Source organism: Labeo rohita, chromosome 5 (assembly GCF_022985175.1).
Source record: "Labeo rohita strain BAU-BD-2019 chromosome 5, IGBB_LRoh.1.0, whole genome shotgun sequence".
In the NCBI taxonomy this organism is placed as follows: Eukaryota; Metazoa; Chordata; class Actinopteri; order Cypriniformes; family Cyprinidae; genus Labeo; species Labeo rohita.
In genome coordinates this window covers 35,189,959-35,210,077 of record NC_066873.1, presented here as the reverse complement: position 1 = coordinate 35,210,077, position 20,119 = coordinate 35,189,959, and the positions used below count along the sequence as shown (strand labels likewise).

Genomic DNA, 20,119 nt, shown 5'->3' with positions numbered 1-20,119 from the left:
CTTATATCATTCACAGTTGCACAGTTGGTCACAAGCCACTCAGAATCTAACCTGTTTTCCTGCAGTGTTTACTGGGACTACGCCATGACAATCCGCCTGGAGGAGATTGTATACTTGCACTGTCATCAGCAGGGTAGGTGACATTGTGCCAGGTTGAAAAACATCCAACTGGCAGCCAGTTGACACACATATTTGTCTATGATTATGGCAGATCAGTTTGAATAATTCATACACATATAATATGACTGTAATATGATTCTACAACATTCATAGACCTTACAGAGTTGCTAAAGGTTAAAAGCATATCTAACATTAATCAGTATCTAGTCTCTTTCGGTGGGTAAAATCCGCTTGGGTGTACTCAAATATTCAGCCAATATCCTCAATTGTACTTGCCCTTTTCATATTCATCCAAGCACAAGATCAGCGGACCAGTGAGAGAGAGCAGAACTAATCAGAACATAATTGCTTCTGGAGAGAGATGAGAATTTAAAGTGGGGCTTTACTCGAATTATGAAGCGATGTAATTCTGCTAATAATAGCAATAAATAATTCCTTATTGTACAGGCTGTGTCAAAGCTTCAATATTAAGAATATCAGGATGATTCAGATATTAGATACAGTTAAGAGAGTAAGTGTTTTTCATGGTAGAGAGGAATTCACAAAACATCAAGTATTTAACCTAGTAATATATCAAGAGATTGTGTCAATGAACATAACACATTATTTAATGTTAATTCCATTGTGTATGTGTATTTGTCTGCAGTGGACTGTGGGGGAACAGTGGTTCTGGTTAGTCAGGATGGGATTCAAAGGCCTCCGCTTCGTTTTCCCCGTGGTGGTCATCTTCTACAGTTCCTCTCCTGTCTGGAAAATGGTCTGCTGCCTCACGGCCAGTTAGACCCACCACTTTGGTCCCAGAGAGGAAAGGTTAGAAATTGATCGGTACAACATGTTACTATACACCTTCCTCTAATATACAAATTACTCTAATTTCAGAATATGTAAAATATATTTGTTTTTCCATTAGGATTATAACTTTTCAGCATTTGGAACAATAACATTTTAAAATGCTGAGTGAAAAACATTGCCATTATTTGCCATAAATTTTGGCCAAAGTAGAAGTATTTTTATTAGCATCCTCTGTTTTAGTCTAAGACAACTCGCTCGGTTTGATATGACCACTAAATCTCTTTTTTTTTTTTTTGATCTTTTTACAGTTACCTAATACGTTACACTAAGTAGTACACGGGCAGTAAGATTTTTATGCAAAGCTATCAATATTTTTATTTAACAATTAAACAAATTTATTATTAAATTAACCAAAAGTGACAGTAAAGACATTTATGTTACAAAACATTTGTTTTTCGATCAAATGCTGTTCTTTTGAAGTGTTTATTCATCAAAGAATCCACCATGTTTAACGGTTTTCACAAAATATTAAGATTTCATCATTCAAAACAATAAGATATGTTTTTTGAGCAGTAAATCAGCATATCAGAATGATTTCTGAAGGATCATGTGATAGGACTGGAGTAACGACAGATGAAAATTCAGCATTTTTGGCATCAAAAGAATAAATTACATTTTAAAATGAATTAAAATAGACAGCATTCTTTAAGTTGTAATTCTATTTCACAGTACTGTTTTACTGTATTTTTGATTAAATAAATAATGCCTTGGTGAGCATAAGAGACTTATTTTAATAACAAACCTCCTGCGTCACTTTTTGAGCTGCAGATTCAAGATGCTAAGCAGATTTTTATTGTATTATTTAAATCAATTACAATCTCACTGTGCTGTAATTGCAACTCATTTTGTGCATTACAGAGAATGGGGTAAATAATTTGCCGATAATTGCACCTAATTGCGTACTAGACTGCGCATTGATTGTCATCTGCAGTCGTTGTATCTTGAACTAATGCTTTATGTTTCTGTTTCCAGGGTAAAGTATTTCCTAAGCTAAAAAAGAGATGTCCACAGGGATCCTCAGACTCTGTCTCAGACAAAGAAGAGGAAGAAGCAACAGATTACGTCTTCCGAATTATTTTCCCAAACAGCCAGTCAGAATTTGGTAAGAGACTAAATCATGGTATCAGGCAACCTCTTGAGCCAGTAATTGTTTCCCAATTATGTTACAGCTTTTGTTAAAGGGATAGTTCACCTAAAAATAAAAACTGTCATTAATTATTCATCCTCATGTCGTTCCAAACCCGTAAGACCTTTGTTCATCTTCTGAACACAAATTAAAGGGATAGTTCACCCAAAAATGAAAATTTGATGTTTATCCGCTTACCCTGAGGGCATCCAAGATGTAGGTGACTTTGTTTCTTCAGTACAAATGAAGATTATTAACTCAAACCATTGCAGTCTGTCAGTCATATAATGGCAGTCAGTGGGATCCACAGCTTTGAGAGTCAAAAAAACAAACACAGACAAAATCAAATTAAACCCTGCGTCTTGTGATGATACATTGAGGTGTTAAGACACAAAACAATCAGTCTGTACAAGAAACGGAACAGTTTTTATAGAATTTATATCATTTTTCGGAAACGATCTATCACGCGTGTATGTCATTGTTTACATTTTGGGTAGATGTCGTACCCACAATCTCTGCACTGTGTAAACAAAACATGTATTTGCACGACAGATCGCTTCTGCGTATGCATCTACTATGCCAGAGCACGTTGATGCGTCATACGCCGGCTGTTGTGAACGCATTTTGGACAGTTGGACATTGCGGTGGATCAGGGGTAAAAGCTGTTGTTTCCTGCACAGACCGATTGTTTTGTTTCTTAACACCTCAATGTATCGTCACGAGCCACAGGGTTTAATTTGGTTTTGTCTGTGTATATTTGTGTATATTTTTTTGACTCTCAAATCCGTGGATCCCATTGACTGCTATTATATGACCGTCAGACTCCAACATCGTGGATGCCCTGGGGGTAAGCAGGTAAACATTAAATTTTCATTTCTGAGTGAACTATCCCTTTAAGATATTTTTGATGAAATTCGAGAGCTTTCTGACCCTCCATAGACAGCAAGAAAAATGTAGTAGGCCCAGAAACGTAGTAAAAAGATCAGTAAAATAGTCCATGTGACTATGGTATTGTTACAAAGCTACAAGAGTACCTTGAATGGTCGTTATTTTTGAATGAGTATCTTACATTCATCAAAAATATCTTATATCTTAATTTGTGTTCTGAAGATAAACAAAGGTCTTAGGGTTCGGAGCAACATAAGGGTGAATAATTAATAACAGAATTTTTGGGTGAATTACCCCTTCAATATCAGTTGTTAGAAGTGGATAATAGGAAAAAGGGTCTCTTGTATCCATCAAGGTATTGTTTGTCATTTCAGTTTGCATCCATCATAAACATTCCTTTGGTTTTACCAAGATGTTTTGACTCATTACAGTGACTTTTACCCAGTCCTCCCATCTCTCTCTGAGTACTGTCCTCCTGGCCCGACCTCTCTCCCTGAACTCGAAAGGGCTGCGGCCTCCTAAACGCCAGACCCTGGTGATGCCAAAGCACCAATGCAGCTCCCCGGGAGAGTCCCCATCCTCCCCTGAGCCCAGCTGTAATTCTCCCTGTCACTTCTCATTTATGTGCTCATGTATCTGTCTGACGCGCCAACTTCTTGCTGGTTTATGCTTGCTTTTATGGCCTCTACGTCTGCAAGCAATCACTTAGTCGCCAGTGTGAGTTTTCTGTTTTGTTCAGGAGTCGTCCTCCAGTGAAATTAAGTGACCCTTGGTTGATTGTGGGCTAATAATGGTTAAGTGTTTTCAGGGGGCCTTAAATTTTATGTTTACTATATAATGACCGTAAGTGCTTGTAACAGTAATAGTGGCTTTTAAATCTGACCTGCAATGTGATCCTGTTAATTCTGAGTGTCAAAGTAACTTCATTTATAAGCTGGGTGTAATAGTGGGTTCTTGTTGCTCTGCTTGTGGCTACATAAGCTCCTTTTTGTATCCAGATGTTCAATGCATAATCAGATTTCTCTGTGTGTTCTTGTATGTTAGTGGCACCGGAATTGATTGATCAGGGAGCAAACATGTGGCACCCAACACCAAGGAAATCATCTTGCTCTTCCTGCTCACAGAGTAGTTTCTCTGAAGGAGCACCACCCAATGGATGCAACCATGAAAGGTACAATGACAGAATGTAATATTGTGAAGCCCATAAGTTACAGAAGTAATTTTGTTTGATTTTTAGAATTGAATAGAAACCTGCAGATGAATACGTCTGAGGTACTCAAAGTAGAATTAAAATTTAATTTTGGTAGAAATGTAAACTTTATAACAACACTTTATAACTTAAAATTCACATTTGGGTATTACTTTACACCCAAGTAACACCTTGTTTATATGTAAAACCTGTATATGTTCTGTACAAAAGTAAATATAAATGTGCAAATATAAAATAAATAGAAACTGACTAAATGTTAAACATTATCTCATCTGCAGAGCCCCTCTGAAGTTGCTGTGTGACAACATGAAAAACCAAATCATCTCTCGGGCTTTCTATGGATGTTTGTATTCATTACTCATACATTTATAATCTCAAAACGCCATCTTTTTCCATCAAAGGTGACCTTCAGATTCTCAAATGTCTCTTTTATTCAGTCAATCACATATATATTTTGCTTTCTCAGGGCTGGCGTACTGTCGTCATCTGTCCACAGTACGCACTCACCTGTCTGGCCTTGTCAATCACACTATTGTGGAACCAGATGTGCCCACTGACGCCTATGTTGGTCTCACGACAGAAGTGTGGCAGAAGTTTCTTCAAGACTGCGGCGTACGTGCACACAAACACACACACACCCCCACATAAACAAACCTGCCCGGAGTCCAAAGCAGACACGTTTAAATGAGCGTCTTCGCCAGACACTCATTAATATTCATTTGTGCCTAATCGCAGTTCTCTCATTCTCATCACATAAACAATATGTTTGGATGACTAATGCTGAGAGCCTAAGTGCCAGAGTGGTGGCACTGAAGGGTGAAAATCAATGTAAAATCCATTCAGAAGTACCCTTATGGCTGTGTGCTTTGTTAGTGTGCTTATAGTCGCAGACTCATTTATGCTCTAAACAGACAAAACAATGTGTATTTTTATTGTTTTGACTAAATAACATGGTAAAATAGTGGATAAATATACATGTAAACAATTTCAAATACCATGTGTATAATGTTGTGTTTGGAAGTCAGTTTAGTGAGTACCTGCTCTTTTGCAGAGCTATGAAGAAAAGGAGTTACTGCGGCTAGTTTATTTCGGTGGAGTTGAGCCGTCTTTACGAAAGGAGGTCTGGCCTTTCCTGCTGGGTCATTACCAATTTGGGATGTCTGAGACTGAGAGAAAAGAGGTTAGTATGTTTCTTAGTTAAAACTGTCCTCCCAAACAGTTTTAAAGGGTCATCGGATGCAAAAATCACTTTTACATGTTGTTTGAACATAAATGTATCTTGGCAGTGTGTGTACACAACCACCCTATAATTATAAAAATCCACCCAGTAGTTTTTTAAAAATCTCTATAAAACATCACTTTCTAAGAACAAGTTGTTCTGCACAGGCCCCTTCCACGATTGTTGATTGACACGGCTGTTTTAACATAGACCCCCCTGAGTGAGCTGTAAACTGTCTGCCTTTGTTTTGATGCCTGAGCAGGGGAAGACAAGAATTTCTCCCAAGCGATTGAGGTGTTTTGTTGTTGGATGTAATAATGAACATAGCAGTTCATTAACAAGTAAGTCTAAGGGGTTTTTATGAATTTTTGCAAATCACCTTGGCTAAATGTGGCTAAAGTTTACAGTCTTTCAGAGAACTGCTCGTCACCCCACGGAACAGAGAGGCGGGGTGAGCAGAGCTCATTAGCATTTAAAGGGACATGCACCGAAACGCCTCGCTGTGAACAGAGCTGTTTTTGACTAGGTAGAAAGGGTGTTGTCTTACATTACCATTGAGAAATTTTAACCAAAGTATGTATAGACTTTTCATTAAGACCCTAAAGAATCATATCAGCTTGTGGAAAATGGGCATCCTATGACCCCTTTAAGGTGCACAACTTTTTTGCCAGGAAAATTATTGTGACCACGACTTCATTCTTTTTAAAGGGGACATCAGATGCCCATTTTCCGCAAATTGGTACGATTCCTTCCCTTCATGAAATGTCTGCAAAGTACTTTGGTTAAAATTCTTTAATTCCTTAAGTTTTGGTGCATGTCTCTTTAAATGATAAGGAGCTACTGCTCACCCCATCCCAGAGTTGCCAAGTGCATGGTTTTCCTACGGAATTGGGCTACTTTAACACAGTTGCCAAGGGTTGTTTTTCATGTCCACGGGTTGAAGCCCCGCCAATGTCATAATATTTAGTCCCTGGAATGAAATTTGACCAGGGGAACCCTGCCAAAAAATGTGTATTTTACCCCCTGGAACGCGATTTTTAACTTGTGCCCCCCTCAAAATGTGATTGGGCTACTTTTGGGCTAGTTTTGAGTAGCAATTGGGTGGGTTTTGTTGTGAAAACCTGGCAACCCTGCCCCACCCATCTCTTCCATTTTTTGTGCATTCAGTGGCGTGTTACCATCAAAAACAAACTAATCCACTGCGTCCTCAGTGGCTCTGATGTCGGGAGAAAATGAAGACTCATGTTCACTTTTATATGCAACTACAAAACACCTGCATTGCTTATGAGATACTGGCGCTACAGCTGCTTGAGCACTGAGAAAGTGGCCAACAGTGTACAACCAGCTGAGGGTGGAAATATGCTAATACAGGACAGTTCGTCAGCGGTCATGGGCGGAGCCTGAGCAGTATGACTTCATATTGCTCAGAAAATCAAAACGACTTGATAATTTACACTGTTAAGTTTTTGGGTATGAAAAAAAAAGGGAATGGATTTTGTATTGTGGTTGTGTTCACACAATTCTAAGACACATTTATATGTAAACACCATGTAAAAGTGAAGTAAGGTTCTTTCCAAAGCAATGATTTGAAATACAGATGGTTTGTGAATCAAAGCACTTGTTCCATTGTTACTGAGTGGAATTCATTGCAAGATCTTGTCTTTACATGTTGCTGTCTCTAAATCTCTGAACTCTCCAGGTGGATGAGCAGATGCGAGCGTGCTACGAGCAGACAATGAGCGAATGGCTGGGGTGTGAGGCCATTGTTAGGCAGAGGGAAAAAGAACAGCACGCTGTGGCGATAGCCAAGTGTTCGTCTGGAGCGAGTATAGACAGCACCACACAGAGAATAATGCACCGTGACTCCACCATCAGTAATGAGGTGAGTGCAGAACTACAAAGCAAAAACCTTCTGAGACCTGAGACACTGAACATTCAGTCCAAACTGAAAGGTTTGCTTTTAATTTAGTGAAATATTTACTTCAGGTTGTGTTGTGTTTGTCATTCAGTCCTCGCAGAGCTGTAGTTCAGGCAGGCAAAGAGATTCGAGGCTGCAGAGCGACTCCAGCAGTAGTACTCAGGTAAGCTTCAGACTAATGTTGTGGCCAAATGCATGAATATTTGTACAAGTTGACATTAAAACTTGCATGTGATTACACATGGTGCCCCCCTTGACTGATGTTCCTCACCCTCACACTTTTTCCTGGTAGTTCTTCACTTCCCAAAACCCCTTCCCCTGGAGTAGCTTGCTTCCCTTTGGTTTGTTTTTCCAGGTGTTTGAGTCCGTCGAGGAGGTCGACCAGATCGAATCCGAACCCAAGGGTGAAGACACCAAACAGGTTTCCAAAATCTCAAATGGAACACCTCAAAATGAAACCAGTTCTCCAGACTCTGGTCTCCCCTCTTCCAGAAACTTCTCTGTTACTTCTGGTCAGTCAGACTCCTTGAGCACAGAGGACAGTGGGATACATGACCCAAGCCTTAAAGCTCAATCACAGCTAGTTTCAAAGGAAAGGTTTGCAAGTGCATCTGCAGAGGAAGGAAAGTCGACTGAGGAAGGTGAGACCAAATTGGTTGAGAAACTACACTACCAGTCAAAAGTTTTTGAACAGTAAAGTTTTTTTAATGTTTTTTGAAGAATTCTCTTTTGCTCACCAACTACAGCAAAAGCAGTAATATTGTGAAATATTTTCACTATTTAAAATAACTGTTTTCTATTTGAATATATTTTAAAATGTAGTTTATTTAGGTGATCAAAGCTACATTTTCAGCATCAGTACTCGTTTTCAGTGTCACATGATCCTTCAGAAATCATTTTAATATGCTGATTTGCTGTTCAAGAAAAATTATTATTGTTATTATTATTATTATTATTATTATTATAAATAGTTTTTTTCGGGATTCTTTGATGAATAGAAAGATCCAAAGATCAGCCTTTATCTGAAATAAAAGCTTTTGTAATATTATACACTATACCATTCAAAAGCTTAAAGTCAGTATAATTTTTTTTTAGGAAATAAATGATAGAAATTAATACTTTTATTTGGCAAGTATACTTTTATTTAAATTGATTAAAAGTGATGATAAGGACAGTATGTTACAAAAGATTTCTATTTCAGATAAATGCGGTTCTTCTGAACTTTCTGTTCATCAGAGAAACCTGAAAAAATTCTACTCAGCTGTTTTCAACATAATAATAATAATAATAATAATAATAAAAATAAATGTTTTTGAGCAGCAAATCTGAATATGAGAAGGATCATGTGACTGGAGTAATGATGCTAAAAATTCAGCTTTGAATTCACAGGAATAAATTACATTTCAAAATATATTCAAATAGAAAACACTTCTTTTAAATAGTAAAAATATTTTACAATTTTACTGTTATTGCTGTACTTTGAATTAAATAAATACAGGCTTGCAGAGCAGAAGAGACTTCTTTAAAAAACATTAAAAATTGTACTGTTCAAAAACTTTTGACTTGTAGTGTAGGTTTGAGAGAATATAATCAAACTGAGGTTAACAAAGTGTTTTCTTTGCATGCAGTTGTGACAATATCAGAGAGAAAGAAGGCCACAGAGAGTTCAGATAAAAGGGCAGAGGTCGAGACAGGAGGGTTGAAAAAGGCTCAAGATGCTTCTGAAGCTCCTGCATCAGCTCTCAGCCACATGACCAAAATGGAAGCAAGCAAATCTCCAGAGAAAACTTTGACATCAGAAAATGAAGCACTGACACGGCATACTGAGACAGATATTCCCAAAGCAACAGAGGTCATGGAATCGACTCCTGCAGAGCCGAAGATAAATGAGAATCGGGTAAGAGTGGACATTGAAAGGTCCCACATGGGAACTAAAGATAGTAGAGCAATCCAAGAGGAACCTTTGGTAACGAAAGACCATAAGATATCAGATGCACTTGAGCAGAAGGTTGTAGCTGACAAACTGGTGTCTGTTTCAAAGGATGAAAATACAGAGAAAGAAACAGCAAAAACCAATGAAGCAAGCAAAGACTCCAAGACGTGGGTGGATGAAGTTGTAACAGCAGTAAAGAGAAAAACACCAGTTCTCCCAAAAGCCATTGCTACAGAGGATGTTACAAAGAGGACCATGCATAAAGAAATGCAGAGGAACGCTCCAGTAATTGAAGAGACGGTGGTCCCACTGGTGCATGAAGCTTTTAGCACAAGAGAGATGAGTGAAGCCCAAGATGCAACCGAGTCAGACGAGTCTCCCTCTGCCATTGAAATGGAAGAGATTCCTACAGCCAAAGTGTCCATGGTTTGGGAAAGGAAGAGTTCACCCAGAAGCAAGGCTAATGAGCAGACAACTGTACCTGTATTGGAGCTCAGGCTGGAGGAAGCTCACGGAAAGCCCAGCTCTGACAAAATGAACTCTGAGGAGCCAGAGATGGAAAGTCTTTGCCCACAGCTGGATTCACTGGCTGTGAACACTGAGAAGAATGAAGCTACCTCTCCAGTTTCCTCTATAGGGACTACTTATTCTGTAAGCACATGTTTCATAAAGGTATTTTTTATGTAAATATAGTTAACAGTATTTATTATGCATATAAATCTGTTCACCTTTGTAATTGCAGCAAGAGCTTTTGGACTTGTACACTCTAAATCTGCACCGCATTGATAAAGACGTTCAGCGCTGTGACCGAAATTACTGGTACTTCACACCTGCCAACTTGGAAAAACTGCGCAACATCATGTGCAGGTAATGAAATCATTTGTTTCATTGCCTTCACTGTTTGTGCTCTGCTTTAAGTTGTTTCATTTTTGATACTGAAAAATATAGTAAAAACAGTAATATTGTGAAAATATGTGAAAATAACACATAAAAAAAAAAATATATATATATATATATATATATATATATATATATATATATAATATATAATATAATATATTTTAAGATTTATTATAACTTAATCCTGTGATGCTGTGAATTTTCAAAACTCCAGTCTTCAATTTTTCAGAAATTATTCTAAAATGCTGAGTACTCACGAAATATTTCTTTATATTAGTGATTTTGAAAACAGCTGTGCTACCTTTTTTTCAGGATTATTTTAAAAGTTCAAAAGAATAGAAATTATTTTAAATAGAAGTTAGAAGTCTTTTAAAACATTATAGTTTTTACTGTCACTTTTGATCACTTTTAATTAATTTAATGCATTCTTGCTGAAAAACATAATATTTTTGTTGTTGTTGTTGTAATCCTGAGCAAATGTCAAAATTAATGTCCCTTTTTGTGCTGTATTTTATAATGGTGTGATACCTAAAATTAAAATTGAAAAACGCCTAACCATTCATTTTAGTTTTTAGTATTTTATTTTTAATAAAGACAAAATAGAATAGACTTTTAGCACTGGCCATTTATAAAAAGAACATTAGTTCTAATATTGGTGCATCCCTATTTCTAAGTAATCAGACTCAGAGTTTCACCTGGCAGATGGTAAAACATACAAAAAATCCCACACACTTACATACTTATATTAAAGGATTAATTCACTTCCAGGATATACATTTTCTTTAAAATCCACTCCCTCCCTTTCTTTTTTCAGTCGCAAAGAAAAGTTTTTTGAGGAAAACATTCCAGAATTCCATTCCAGTGGACTTCAATGGGGATCAGTGGGTTGAAGGTCCAAATTGCAGTTTAAATGCAGCTTCAAATGGCTTTACACGACCCCAGCGATGGAATAAGGGTTTTACCAAGTGAAACAATCGGTCATTTTCTTAAAAAAAAAAATAAAAATGTATATACTTTTTAACCACATATGCTTGTCTTCCATCTCATTTTCTCCTCCAGCTTTAAAATCATGCAACATTTTTCTTTTACCTTTTTTGTAAAGGCCGTTTGCACGCTCGCCTTGTAAACACTGGATCGGTACTTTTGCCTACGCCACACATGATTTTTCCAATGTGAATATGTAATGCATGAGGTTGGGCTGGTGCAAGATGAGCATTTGTGGTTAAAAATATATACATTTTAATTTTTTTAAGAAAATGAACAATCGTTTCGCTAGACTCGTATTCCTCAGCTGGGATCATGTAGAGCCTGTTGAAGCTGCACTGAAACCGCAGTTTGGAGGTTCAAACTGTTGGGAACCATACAAGTCCACTATATAGAGAAAAATCCTGTAATGTTTTCCTTAAAAACTTTCTTTGTGACTGAAGAAAGAAACAGACATGAACATCTTAGATGACATGAGGGTGAGTAAATTATCAGGAATTTTTTATTCTGGAAGTGAACTAATCCTTTAAGTCATATCTAGGGGCCAGACTGTTATAGAGACTTGGAGGTGAGCTCTTTGACTGCAACCGCATGTCAAAGCACATTAAACCACTCAGAACACCTGGTGTTGTGATGTAGCTCAAATATCCCTGACCAACGCATATAATGACTTATCTCTTTCTGCAGTTACATTTGGCAGCACCTGGAAATTGGATATGTCCAGGGGATGTGTGACCTGCTCGCTCCTTTGCTAGTTATTCTAGATGATGGTGAGTCTGTCTTTGTGAAACCTGCTGGTCTTCATCTGTTTTAAAGTCCATGCCACTGTTTAGCTTTTCCCATCTGTTCTCTTTAAATCTTTCAGAGGCCATGGCTTTCAGTTGTTTTACTGAACTAATGAAACGGATGAATCAAAATTTTCCTCACGGAGGTGCGATGGACACCCACTTTGCCAACATGAGATCTCTCATCCAGGTCAAACATCTGCTACAGACATTTTTCTCTCATGTTGATTAGACAAAAATGCATTAAATTGTAAAACCGAGACGTGATTATTTCACTCTGCATATAATTAGATTCTAGACGCAGAGCTGTTTGAGCTAATGCATCAGAATGGAGACTACACCCACTTCTACTTCTGCTATCGCTGGTTTCTTCTTGACTTTAAAAGAGGTAATATCTTTCAAATAAAACATATAATGAGAAAAAAATTACAGTTTTTAAACTGCCTTTGAAAAGTAGCATGCAATTAATGTAAAAGTGACACTTGAGAAGAAATGTCTTCTGTTAGTCATCTGCAGTGAAATGAAGCCATCTTTTGCCTAATGAATGTTCAGTCTCCTAATTAGCAATTGCAATGCCCTCTTGTTGATTGTGACTTAGTAATTTAAAACTTATTATAACTCACATTAATGGCCATGTGCTTTATATGAGAAATATTTAATTTTATTAAATCCCTGTTATATTAAAAACTAAAACATGAGATTCTGTCCAGGGCCACGCTTATAAACCAATTAAGAAATAAGAGCTCCCCCTGCTGCTCATGGTTAGGTTATAGTGTAACATGATTTTCTCCGGAGATGCTTTGAGCCTCTTATTTATTTAAATTTGAACAATCCACCTTATTTTTCCTGTAAGAGCAGATGTGGCCATTTGTAAATTTTACATATTTGGCTTCTGGTCTCATCTGCGTCCAGCTATTTTCAGCTGTACAAAACAGCTCTTTTTGCTGCTTGATATTGCAGTTTGGAGTGTTTTACCATATTATTTCAATGTATTATCTTAATTATAAACACACTGGTTTGTAGTGCAAACAGTTTTACTGTTTATTGCACGTTATTATTCTTCTCATTATTTTCCCTATAGTAGCTAATGAACCGAAAGTCTCGCCCATAGGCTTATTTCCATGTTGAAGAATAAGTTAGATAGGCCTGACAAAAAAAGTACTTTACCTTCATTGCCTAATATACATATCTAAATTCCTCAGAGTTGGTGTATGATGATGTGTTTGCTGTTTGGGAGGTCATCTGGGCTGCTAAGTGTGTGTCCTCCAGCCATTTTGTGCTCTTCATTGCTCTTGCATTGGTGGAGATATACAGAGACATCATACTAGAAAACAATATGGACTTCACTGACATCATCAAGTTTTTCAACGGTAAATATATGTTCATTATACACCTTGCTATGTTAACGTAAATTTCAATGTCATGAATCTCTATTTAAAAAAAAACAGTTCATATAAAGACATCAGCAACAAGCTAAAACTAACTTTTTGCCACACCTGCTATTGGCCGGTGACATGAGAAAATTTACCAGCCAAAAAATTTTTTTTTACCGGCCATGTAACTATTTTTGCGAAAACAGACAGTTACTTTAATTATATGCATTTATGGTGTAGTTATTACATTTTCGAGTCAATCCATGTTCATGTAGCGCAAACAATGAGTTAATCTTCCGAAATAAAGCAGCAATATCTTCTTTGGTAAAAGTTTTTTAAAACCTTGTCTTTGGACAAGCTAGCCATCACACTGCTCTGACCTTAGCAGCTGGTTTGTATCCTATTGTTTGATTCGTTCTTGCTTATGACAAAAACAGCTAACCAGTCACAAAGATTTTGTTCGGAATAGATTATTTTATCCGCTTATGTCAGAAACAGCGAATCTCTTTCAAAACTGGCTGTTGCATTGTATTGTTGTAATTCGTAAAAGTTTTACCCGCCAACTGGTGACTGACACGGTTACATATACTCGCCAACGCCGATTTTTACTCGCATTTGGCGCTTGGCGCCCTCAAACCAAAATTTATGCAGACACCTTCAACATTTCTCACATTATCACAGCAAACATCTTTTGTTTCTCATGTTTGTGGAAAACTAGGAGCACCAGTAATCAGTTAATTAATACATTTTTTTCCCAAACTGACAAACAAATAGACATTTAAATTAAATTAAAATCATTCGTGTTCAAATGTATATAAATGCAACTGAATAACAAATCAATCAGTCATTTTAAGTGTAAAATTAAAAAAAAAAAAAAAAAAAACTTTAAATTGCATTCTTATAAAGTATTTACAAATATTTTTAAACAGTAAAATTAATTAAATGGTTTTAAATTGATGTATTAATTTCACAATAAATAAAGTGATTTATTTGCATTTTTTTAATTAATTAATTTATATTCATTTTAGTTTAATTTATTAACAATAATTCTAGCTGACTGTGATCTTTTTTTTAGCTACTCTTGGATGTACCCACAATTAAAGGGATAGTTCACTCAAAAATGCCAATTCTGTCATTAATTACCCTAATGTTGTTCCAAACCCGTAAGACCTTCATTCATCTTCGAAACACAAATTAAGATATTTTTGATGAAATCCGAGAGCTTTCTGACCCTGCATAGACAGCAATGCAACTGAAACGCCAGAACGCCTTATTCAGCAATTTCTTCTCCATGCATTCATTGTTGAATAAAGTCGTTATTTTTGTTTTCTTTGTACACAGAAAATATGTTGAATTAATGACCTTTCTGGGCCTTGAACGTGTCAGTTGCGTTGCTGTCTATGCAGGATCAGAAAGCTCTCAGATTTCATCCAAAATATCTTAATTTGTGTTCCAAAGATAAATAAAGGTTTTACGGGTTTGGAACAATGTGAGGGTAAGTAATTAATGACGGAATTTTAATTTTTGGGTAAAAATCCCTTTAATGTGTGGAGATGTTGCTTTAGGGTTATTTGATTGATTATTTTATATTATTATAGTATAGATTATTTTATTTTATTATAGTAATTTCTCGGTTACTGAGCTGATTATGTCACCTTTGTGTTTTTTCAGAAATGGCTGAGCATCACAATATCAAGCAAATTCTGACTCTGGCTCGTGACCTGGTGTGCAAAGTACAGACGCTTATTGAGAACAAGTAACTCTGAAGCCTCCCACCTCTGTTGTTGATCATGTTCTCAATGTAACCCATCAGCCCTTGCTACAAAAAAACAGGGAGCATTTGGCCATAGCTTAAAGAGCTTCAAGTATATGGTAACATTTCCAATGCCAAACATCTCGATCTACCTGGAATCAGTCAGTGTGCATGTTTTAATAGTGGAGTCATCTGGCTCTTTAATCAGGTTTTACTAAACATCATAGTACTAAAATTTTATAAGCAGATGCTGCTAATGAGTGGTCATTCACTGTTAGACATGGATTTTTATCCTGAGTCTTAAATGCAGTCAGGATTACCAGTCACTAGTGATTTATAGGCTCTATTGCAAAACCTAGTGAGCTGCCTTGCTGTCTACTGCCTACATAAACTAAAATTGAACATCACAAGTGACTGATTTGTTTCCAATTTGATTTCAGTAGAATTTGGTGTTAGTATGTTGCTAAGTCAACGGCATGATACTCATACAGTACAAAGCACACACACACATACTGGGTAGAATAGTCAGTTTAAATCAATTTTTTGTTAATTGATAGTTTTTGGTGAAAATAAGTACAGTATTTATAAACATCATCTTCATTAATGTGATGCTGCCTTAGTATTTGACCAAAAGAATATATATTAGAAAGTAGCATAATGTTGCAGAAGTGTGCCTATGATGCCTTAAAATGCTGCCTATGTAGGCAGCTCACTAGGTTTTAAAACAGAGCAATAGAAAATCGGGAGTTCAGGTCAGGTACATTTTCCAGAGTCGGTCACACTAGATTTTACGTTCCATTCACATTCACATATATGGAGGGCACACACACACACACACACACACACACACACACATATATTTATATATATATATATATATATATATATATATATATATATATATACACACACACACTACTGTTCAAAAGTTTGGGGTCAGTTTTTTTTTTTTGATAGTCTCTAATGCACACCGACGCAACATTTATTTGATCAAAAATACAGTAGTAACAGTATTGTAAAAACAATATAAATTAACTGTTTTTTATTTATTTTAAAATGTAGTTTATTACTCCTGTCTTCAGTGTCACATGATCTTTTAGAAATCAAGAAACATTTCTCTTATTTTTAATTTTGAAAACAGTTGTGCTGCTTAATATTTTTTTGGAGAAAATAATATTTGATGAACAGAACATAATTTATTTGAAACATCAATATTTTGTAACATTATAAATGTTTTTGTGCTGTCAGATTTAATACATTTAATTGTTCCTTTCTGAATTAAAGTATTAGTTTCTATATAAAAAAAAAAAAAACTTCTTTTGAACAGTAGTGTATTCATGGAATTTCCATCTTGCACTACATACAAACTTAAAAAGATGTTTGATTTTATAATGCCATGTGAAACTAGTAGCCTTATAAAGTAGATAAATATGTGAACATTTGCTTTTATTTTTCATTTATTAAAAGCAGTAGCCTGAGAGCATGATATACACTGCCATTTAAAAGTTTGGGGTCAGTAAGATTTGTAATGTTTTTTTTTAAAGAAGACTTTTCTGCTCATCAAGGCTGTGTTTATTTGATTAAAAATGCAGAAAAAACAGCAATATTGTGCAACATTTTTGCAATTTAAAATTGTGTTTTTCTATTTTAATATACTTTAAAATAGAATTTATTTATGTGATGCAAAGCTGAATTTTTAGCATCATTACTCCAGTCTTTAGTATCACATGATCCTTCAGAAATCATTCTTATATGCTGATTTATTATCAATGTCAAAACAGTTTTTTTCAGGATTTTTAATGAATAAAATGTTTTTAAAAAAATAGAAATCTTCTGGTACTGTAAATTGTTTTTGTTTATTTCTTTAAAAGAAATTAATAGTTTTATTCAGCAAGGATGTGTTAAATTTAAAAAAAATAATGGTAAAGACTTTCATTGTTAGAACAGGTTTCTACTTTGAATAAATGCTGTTCTTTTCAACTTTTTATTCATCAAACAATCCTGAAAAAAATATCGCAGGTTCCAAAAAAAATATTAAGCAGCACACCTGTTTCCAACACTGATAAGTCAGCATATTAGAGTGATTTCTGAAGGATCATGTGACACTGAAGACTGGAGTAATGATGCTGAAAATCCAGCTTTCCCATCACAGGAATAAATTCTGTTTTAAAGTATATTAAAATAAAAAACAACTATGTTAAATTGCAATAATATTTCACATTATTGCTGTTTTTTCTGTATTTTTAATCAAATAAACAGCCTTGATGAGTATAAAAGTCTTTCAAAAACATTAAAAATCGTGTGTTGTTACAGTCAATTGTTATGACATCTAAAATAAATAGGGATGATTTTACATGCTTTAAATCTAGTGTGACCAACCTCTTATGGCTTCTGTATGACCTGCACACTTTATAAGTATTCTGATGTGCCACTTTTAACATTATGTAGATTTTCCTGTATACAACTGTAGCAGTAGAGGGCGCTGTGCTTTCAGTCGACTGACCTTTTGCATGTGTTTTTGTACCCTGCTTATTTCCAAGTCAGTGTCTTTACTGTGAGTTGTTTCACTAAATCAGGTCAGGTTATCGTATCACACAGTATATTATTGGATGATACCAAGGAATGCCTCTAGGTATTAGATTTAGAACAGAGAAAAAACATCCGTAAATTGTGTATTCCTTCCTTGTGTTACAGAACTGAATAATGATTTGGGTTTTTCATAAGTTTGTGTAATGTTTAAGTCAGTGCTGTGTTTCAGTGCAATGGTGTCATGTTTGCAGTCACTTTATGAATATCAGGCATTAGGATTTATTTTTCAGATTTGATGCTTGTGTCAGAGTCTGAGTGTGTGTGTGTGTGTGTGTGTGTGTGTGTGTGGACCAGGATAACTCACAATCACTACCGCAAGGCCTTGTCTGCTTGATGTATTCTTGCTGTTTGTGGACTGTACAGAAAAATACATGCTATATTTATTATATAGAGAGAATCTATATTATTAACTTTGGTGTCGTTGCCTACGTGGTTTTCAGATGGACACTAATATTCACACAAAGAAATGAAAATCATCAGTGCTCTTATTTATTTTCCATCATGGAATTGTATAAAATGTACACTGTTTTTTCATCCTCTAACCACACTCCTCTGCTATAGCTCTTATATTATAGTACCTTATAACATGTAATCACAATGAAGTATTGATCCTATGATCAAACCAATACAGCTACGGGTCTAAAACCTTTGGTTGATCAGGTATATCCACAATAAGGTGCAATGGTAATTGAATCTGATCTGTAACACAAGGCTAAGAATGACCATTTAGGCAAGAATAGTAAAGCTAATCCAAATGTATTCCATACTTCTGTGAACACATGAATTAGCAATTCTAATCTACATATGTGATCTGATATGAGCAGGTGTTAATCATTCTCCTGCATTGAATCTTGTTGATTTCTTACTGTGCTGCAAAACAAAATCTAAAAGGAGGAAAAATCATTTATAATTTTTGTGTTGTTACACATTTATTTAAAAACTGAATGTATGCATTTTGTCTGTTTTTTTTATGTCAATGTTGTTGCTGCACTGTGGTCAATTACTACAAAGTGTTAAATTCTAAATATATATTAAATGGTAAATGTACTTATTTAAAAAAAAAACCAAATGGAATAAAATGGAATTGTTCTTATTTTTCCAACAAATATAATCATCATATTCCTGCTTCTGTAGGCATTGATTAAATGTGTGTGTGCATGTGCATATATATGTATATATATATACACTACCAGTCAAAAGATTTTTAATGTTTTTTAAAGAAATCTCTTCTGCTCACCAAGCCTGCATTTATTTGATCTAAAGTACATATATTTTTAATTAAGTTATTTAAAATATTTTTACTATTAGAAATATCTGTTATCTATTTGAATATATTTTAACATGTAATCTATTTATATGATTTCAAAGCTAATTTTTTAGCATCATTACTCCAGTCACATGATCCTTCAGAAATCATTCTAATATTCTGATTTGCTGCACAAAAAATATTTATTATTATTATTATTATGTTGAAAACATCTGAGTAGAATTTTTTCTGGTTTCTTTGATGAATAGACAGTTTAGAAGAACAGCAATGATCTGATATAGAAACGTAACATTATAAATGTCTTTATCATCACTTTTGATCAATGTAAAGCATCCTTGCTAAATAAAAGTAATACTTTCTTATATGTGACCTTGGACCACAAAACCAGTTTTAAGTCGCTGGGGTATATTTGTAGCAATAGCCAAAAATACATTGTATGGGTCAAAATTAATGATTTTTCTTTTATGCCAAAAATCATTAGGAAATTACTTAAAGATCATGTTCCATGAAGATATTTTGTAAAATTCCTAATGTAAATGTATCAAAACTTAATTTTTGATTAGTAATATGCATTGTTAAGAACTTCATTTGGACAACTTTAAAGGTGATTTTCTCAATATTTTGAATTTTTTTGCACCCTCCGACTTCAGATTTTTAAACAGTTGTATCTCGGCCAAATATTGTCATATCCTAACAAACCATACATCAATGGAAAGCTTATTTATTCAGCTTTCAGATTATTTATGAATCTCAATTTTGAAAAATTGACACTTACGACTGGTTTTGTGGTCCAGGGTCACACACATATATATATATATATATATATATATATATATATATATATATATATATATATATATATATATATATATATATCAGCATTTTTAAACAGTTTTTTTTTTTTCATTTTTTCTTTTTATAATAAAATAAATTAAATAATGCAATTATAAATGTGATGATATAATTATTATACGAGTGTTATTATATATTATGTTATATATATATATATAGATAGATGGATAGATAGATATACATAATACATTTAGAACAGTCAAACCATTGATGTTTGAATTGTCTGCGCCTACTTGCTTTTCAAAAAGGCAGACGAAAAATTTGTTCGCCCGAACAGGGACTTGAACCCTGGACCCTCAGATTAAAAGTCTGATGCTCTACCGACTGAGCTATCCGGGCTCTTACAAACA

At 35.0% G+C, this 20,119-nt stretch overlaps 1 protein-coding gene and 1 non-coding gene across 6 annotated transcripts in view; one reads left to right on the top strand and one right to left on the bottom strand.

Moving 5' to 3' along the window:
• The window catches only part of sgsm1a (small G protein signaling modulator 1a), a 47,496-nt gene extending 28,724 nt beyond the window's left edge, over positions 1-18,772 (top strand). The window contains exons 10-28 of one of the 5 annotated variants that reach the window (XM_051110549.1): positions 66-133; positions 767-930; positions 1,945-2,074; positions 3,418-3,582; positions 4,031-4,157; positions 4,475-4,539; positions 4,663-4,808; positions 5,248-5,376; positions 7,115-7,297; positions 7,425-7,496; positions 7,626-7,974; positions 8,962-9,230; positions 9,375-9,917; positions 10,009-10,133; positions 11,838-11,920; positions 12,016-12,125; positions 12,227-12,323; positions 13,138-13,305; positions 14,980-18,772. In XM_051110549.1, the coding sequence (XP_050966506.1) occupies positions 66-133; positions 767-930; positions 1,945-2,074; positions 3,418-3,582; positions 4,031-4,157; positions 4,475-4,539; positions 4,663-4,808; positions 5,248-5,376; positions 7,115-7,297; positions 7,425-7,496; positions 7,626-7,974; positions 8,962-9,230; positions 9,375-9,917; positions 10,009-10,133; positions 11,838-11,920; positions 12,016-12,125; positions 12,227-12,323; positions 13,138-13,305; positions 14,980-15,068 (3,082 nt within the window). In that variant the 3' untranslated portion in view covers positions 15,069-18,772. Of the gene's footprint in view, positions 1-65; positions 134-766; positions 931-1,944; positions 2,075-3,417; positions 3,583-4,030; positions 4,158-4,474; positions 4,540-4,662; positions 4,809-5,247; positions 5,377-7,114; positions 7,298-7,424; positions 7,497-7,625; positions 7,975-8,961; positions 9,918-10,008; positions 10,134-11,837; positions 11,921-12,015; positions 12,126-12,226; positions 12,324-13,137; positions 13,306-14,979 lie in introns of all 5 variants that reach the window. The other 4 variants (XM_051110548.1, XM_051110547.1, XM_051110550.1 and 1 more) reach the window with 4 other exon arrangements.
• Positions 18,773-20,035: 1,263 nt separating this feature from the next.
• trnak-uuu (transfer RNA lysine (anticodon UUU)) lies at positions 20,036-20,108 on the bottom strand. Its single transcript has one exon. It is a non-coding gene; the product is annotated as a tRNA-Lys (tRNA).
• Between the last annotated feature and the right edge of the window lie 11 nt (positions 20,109-20,119).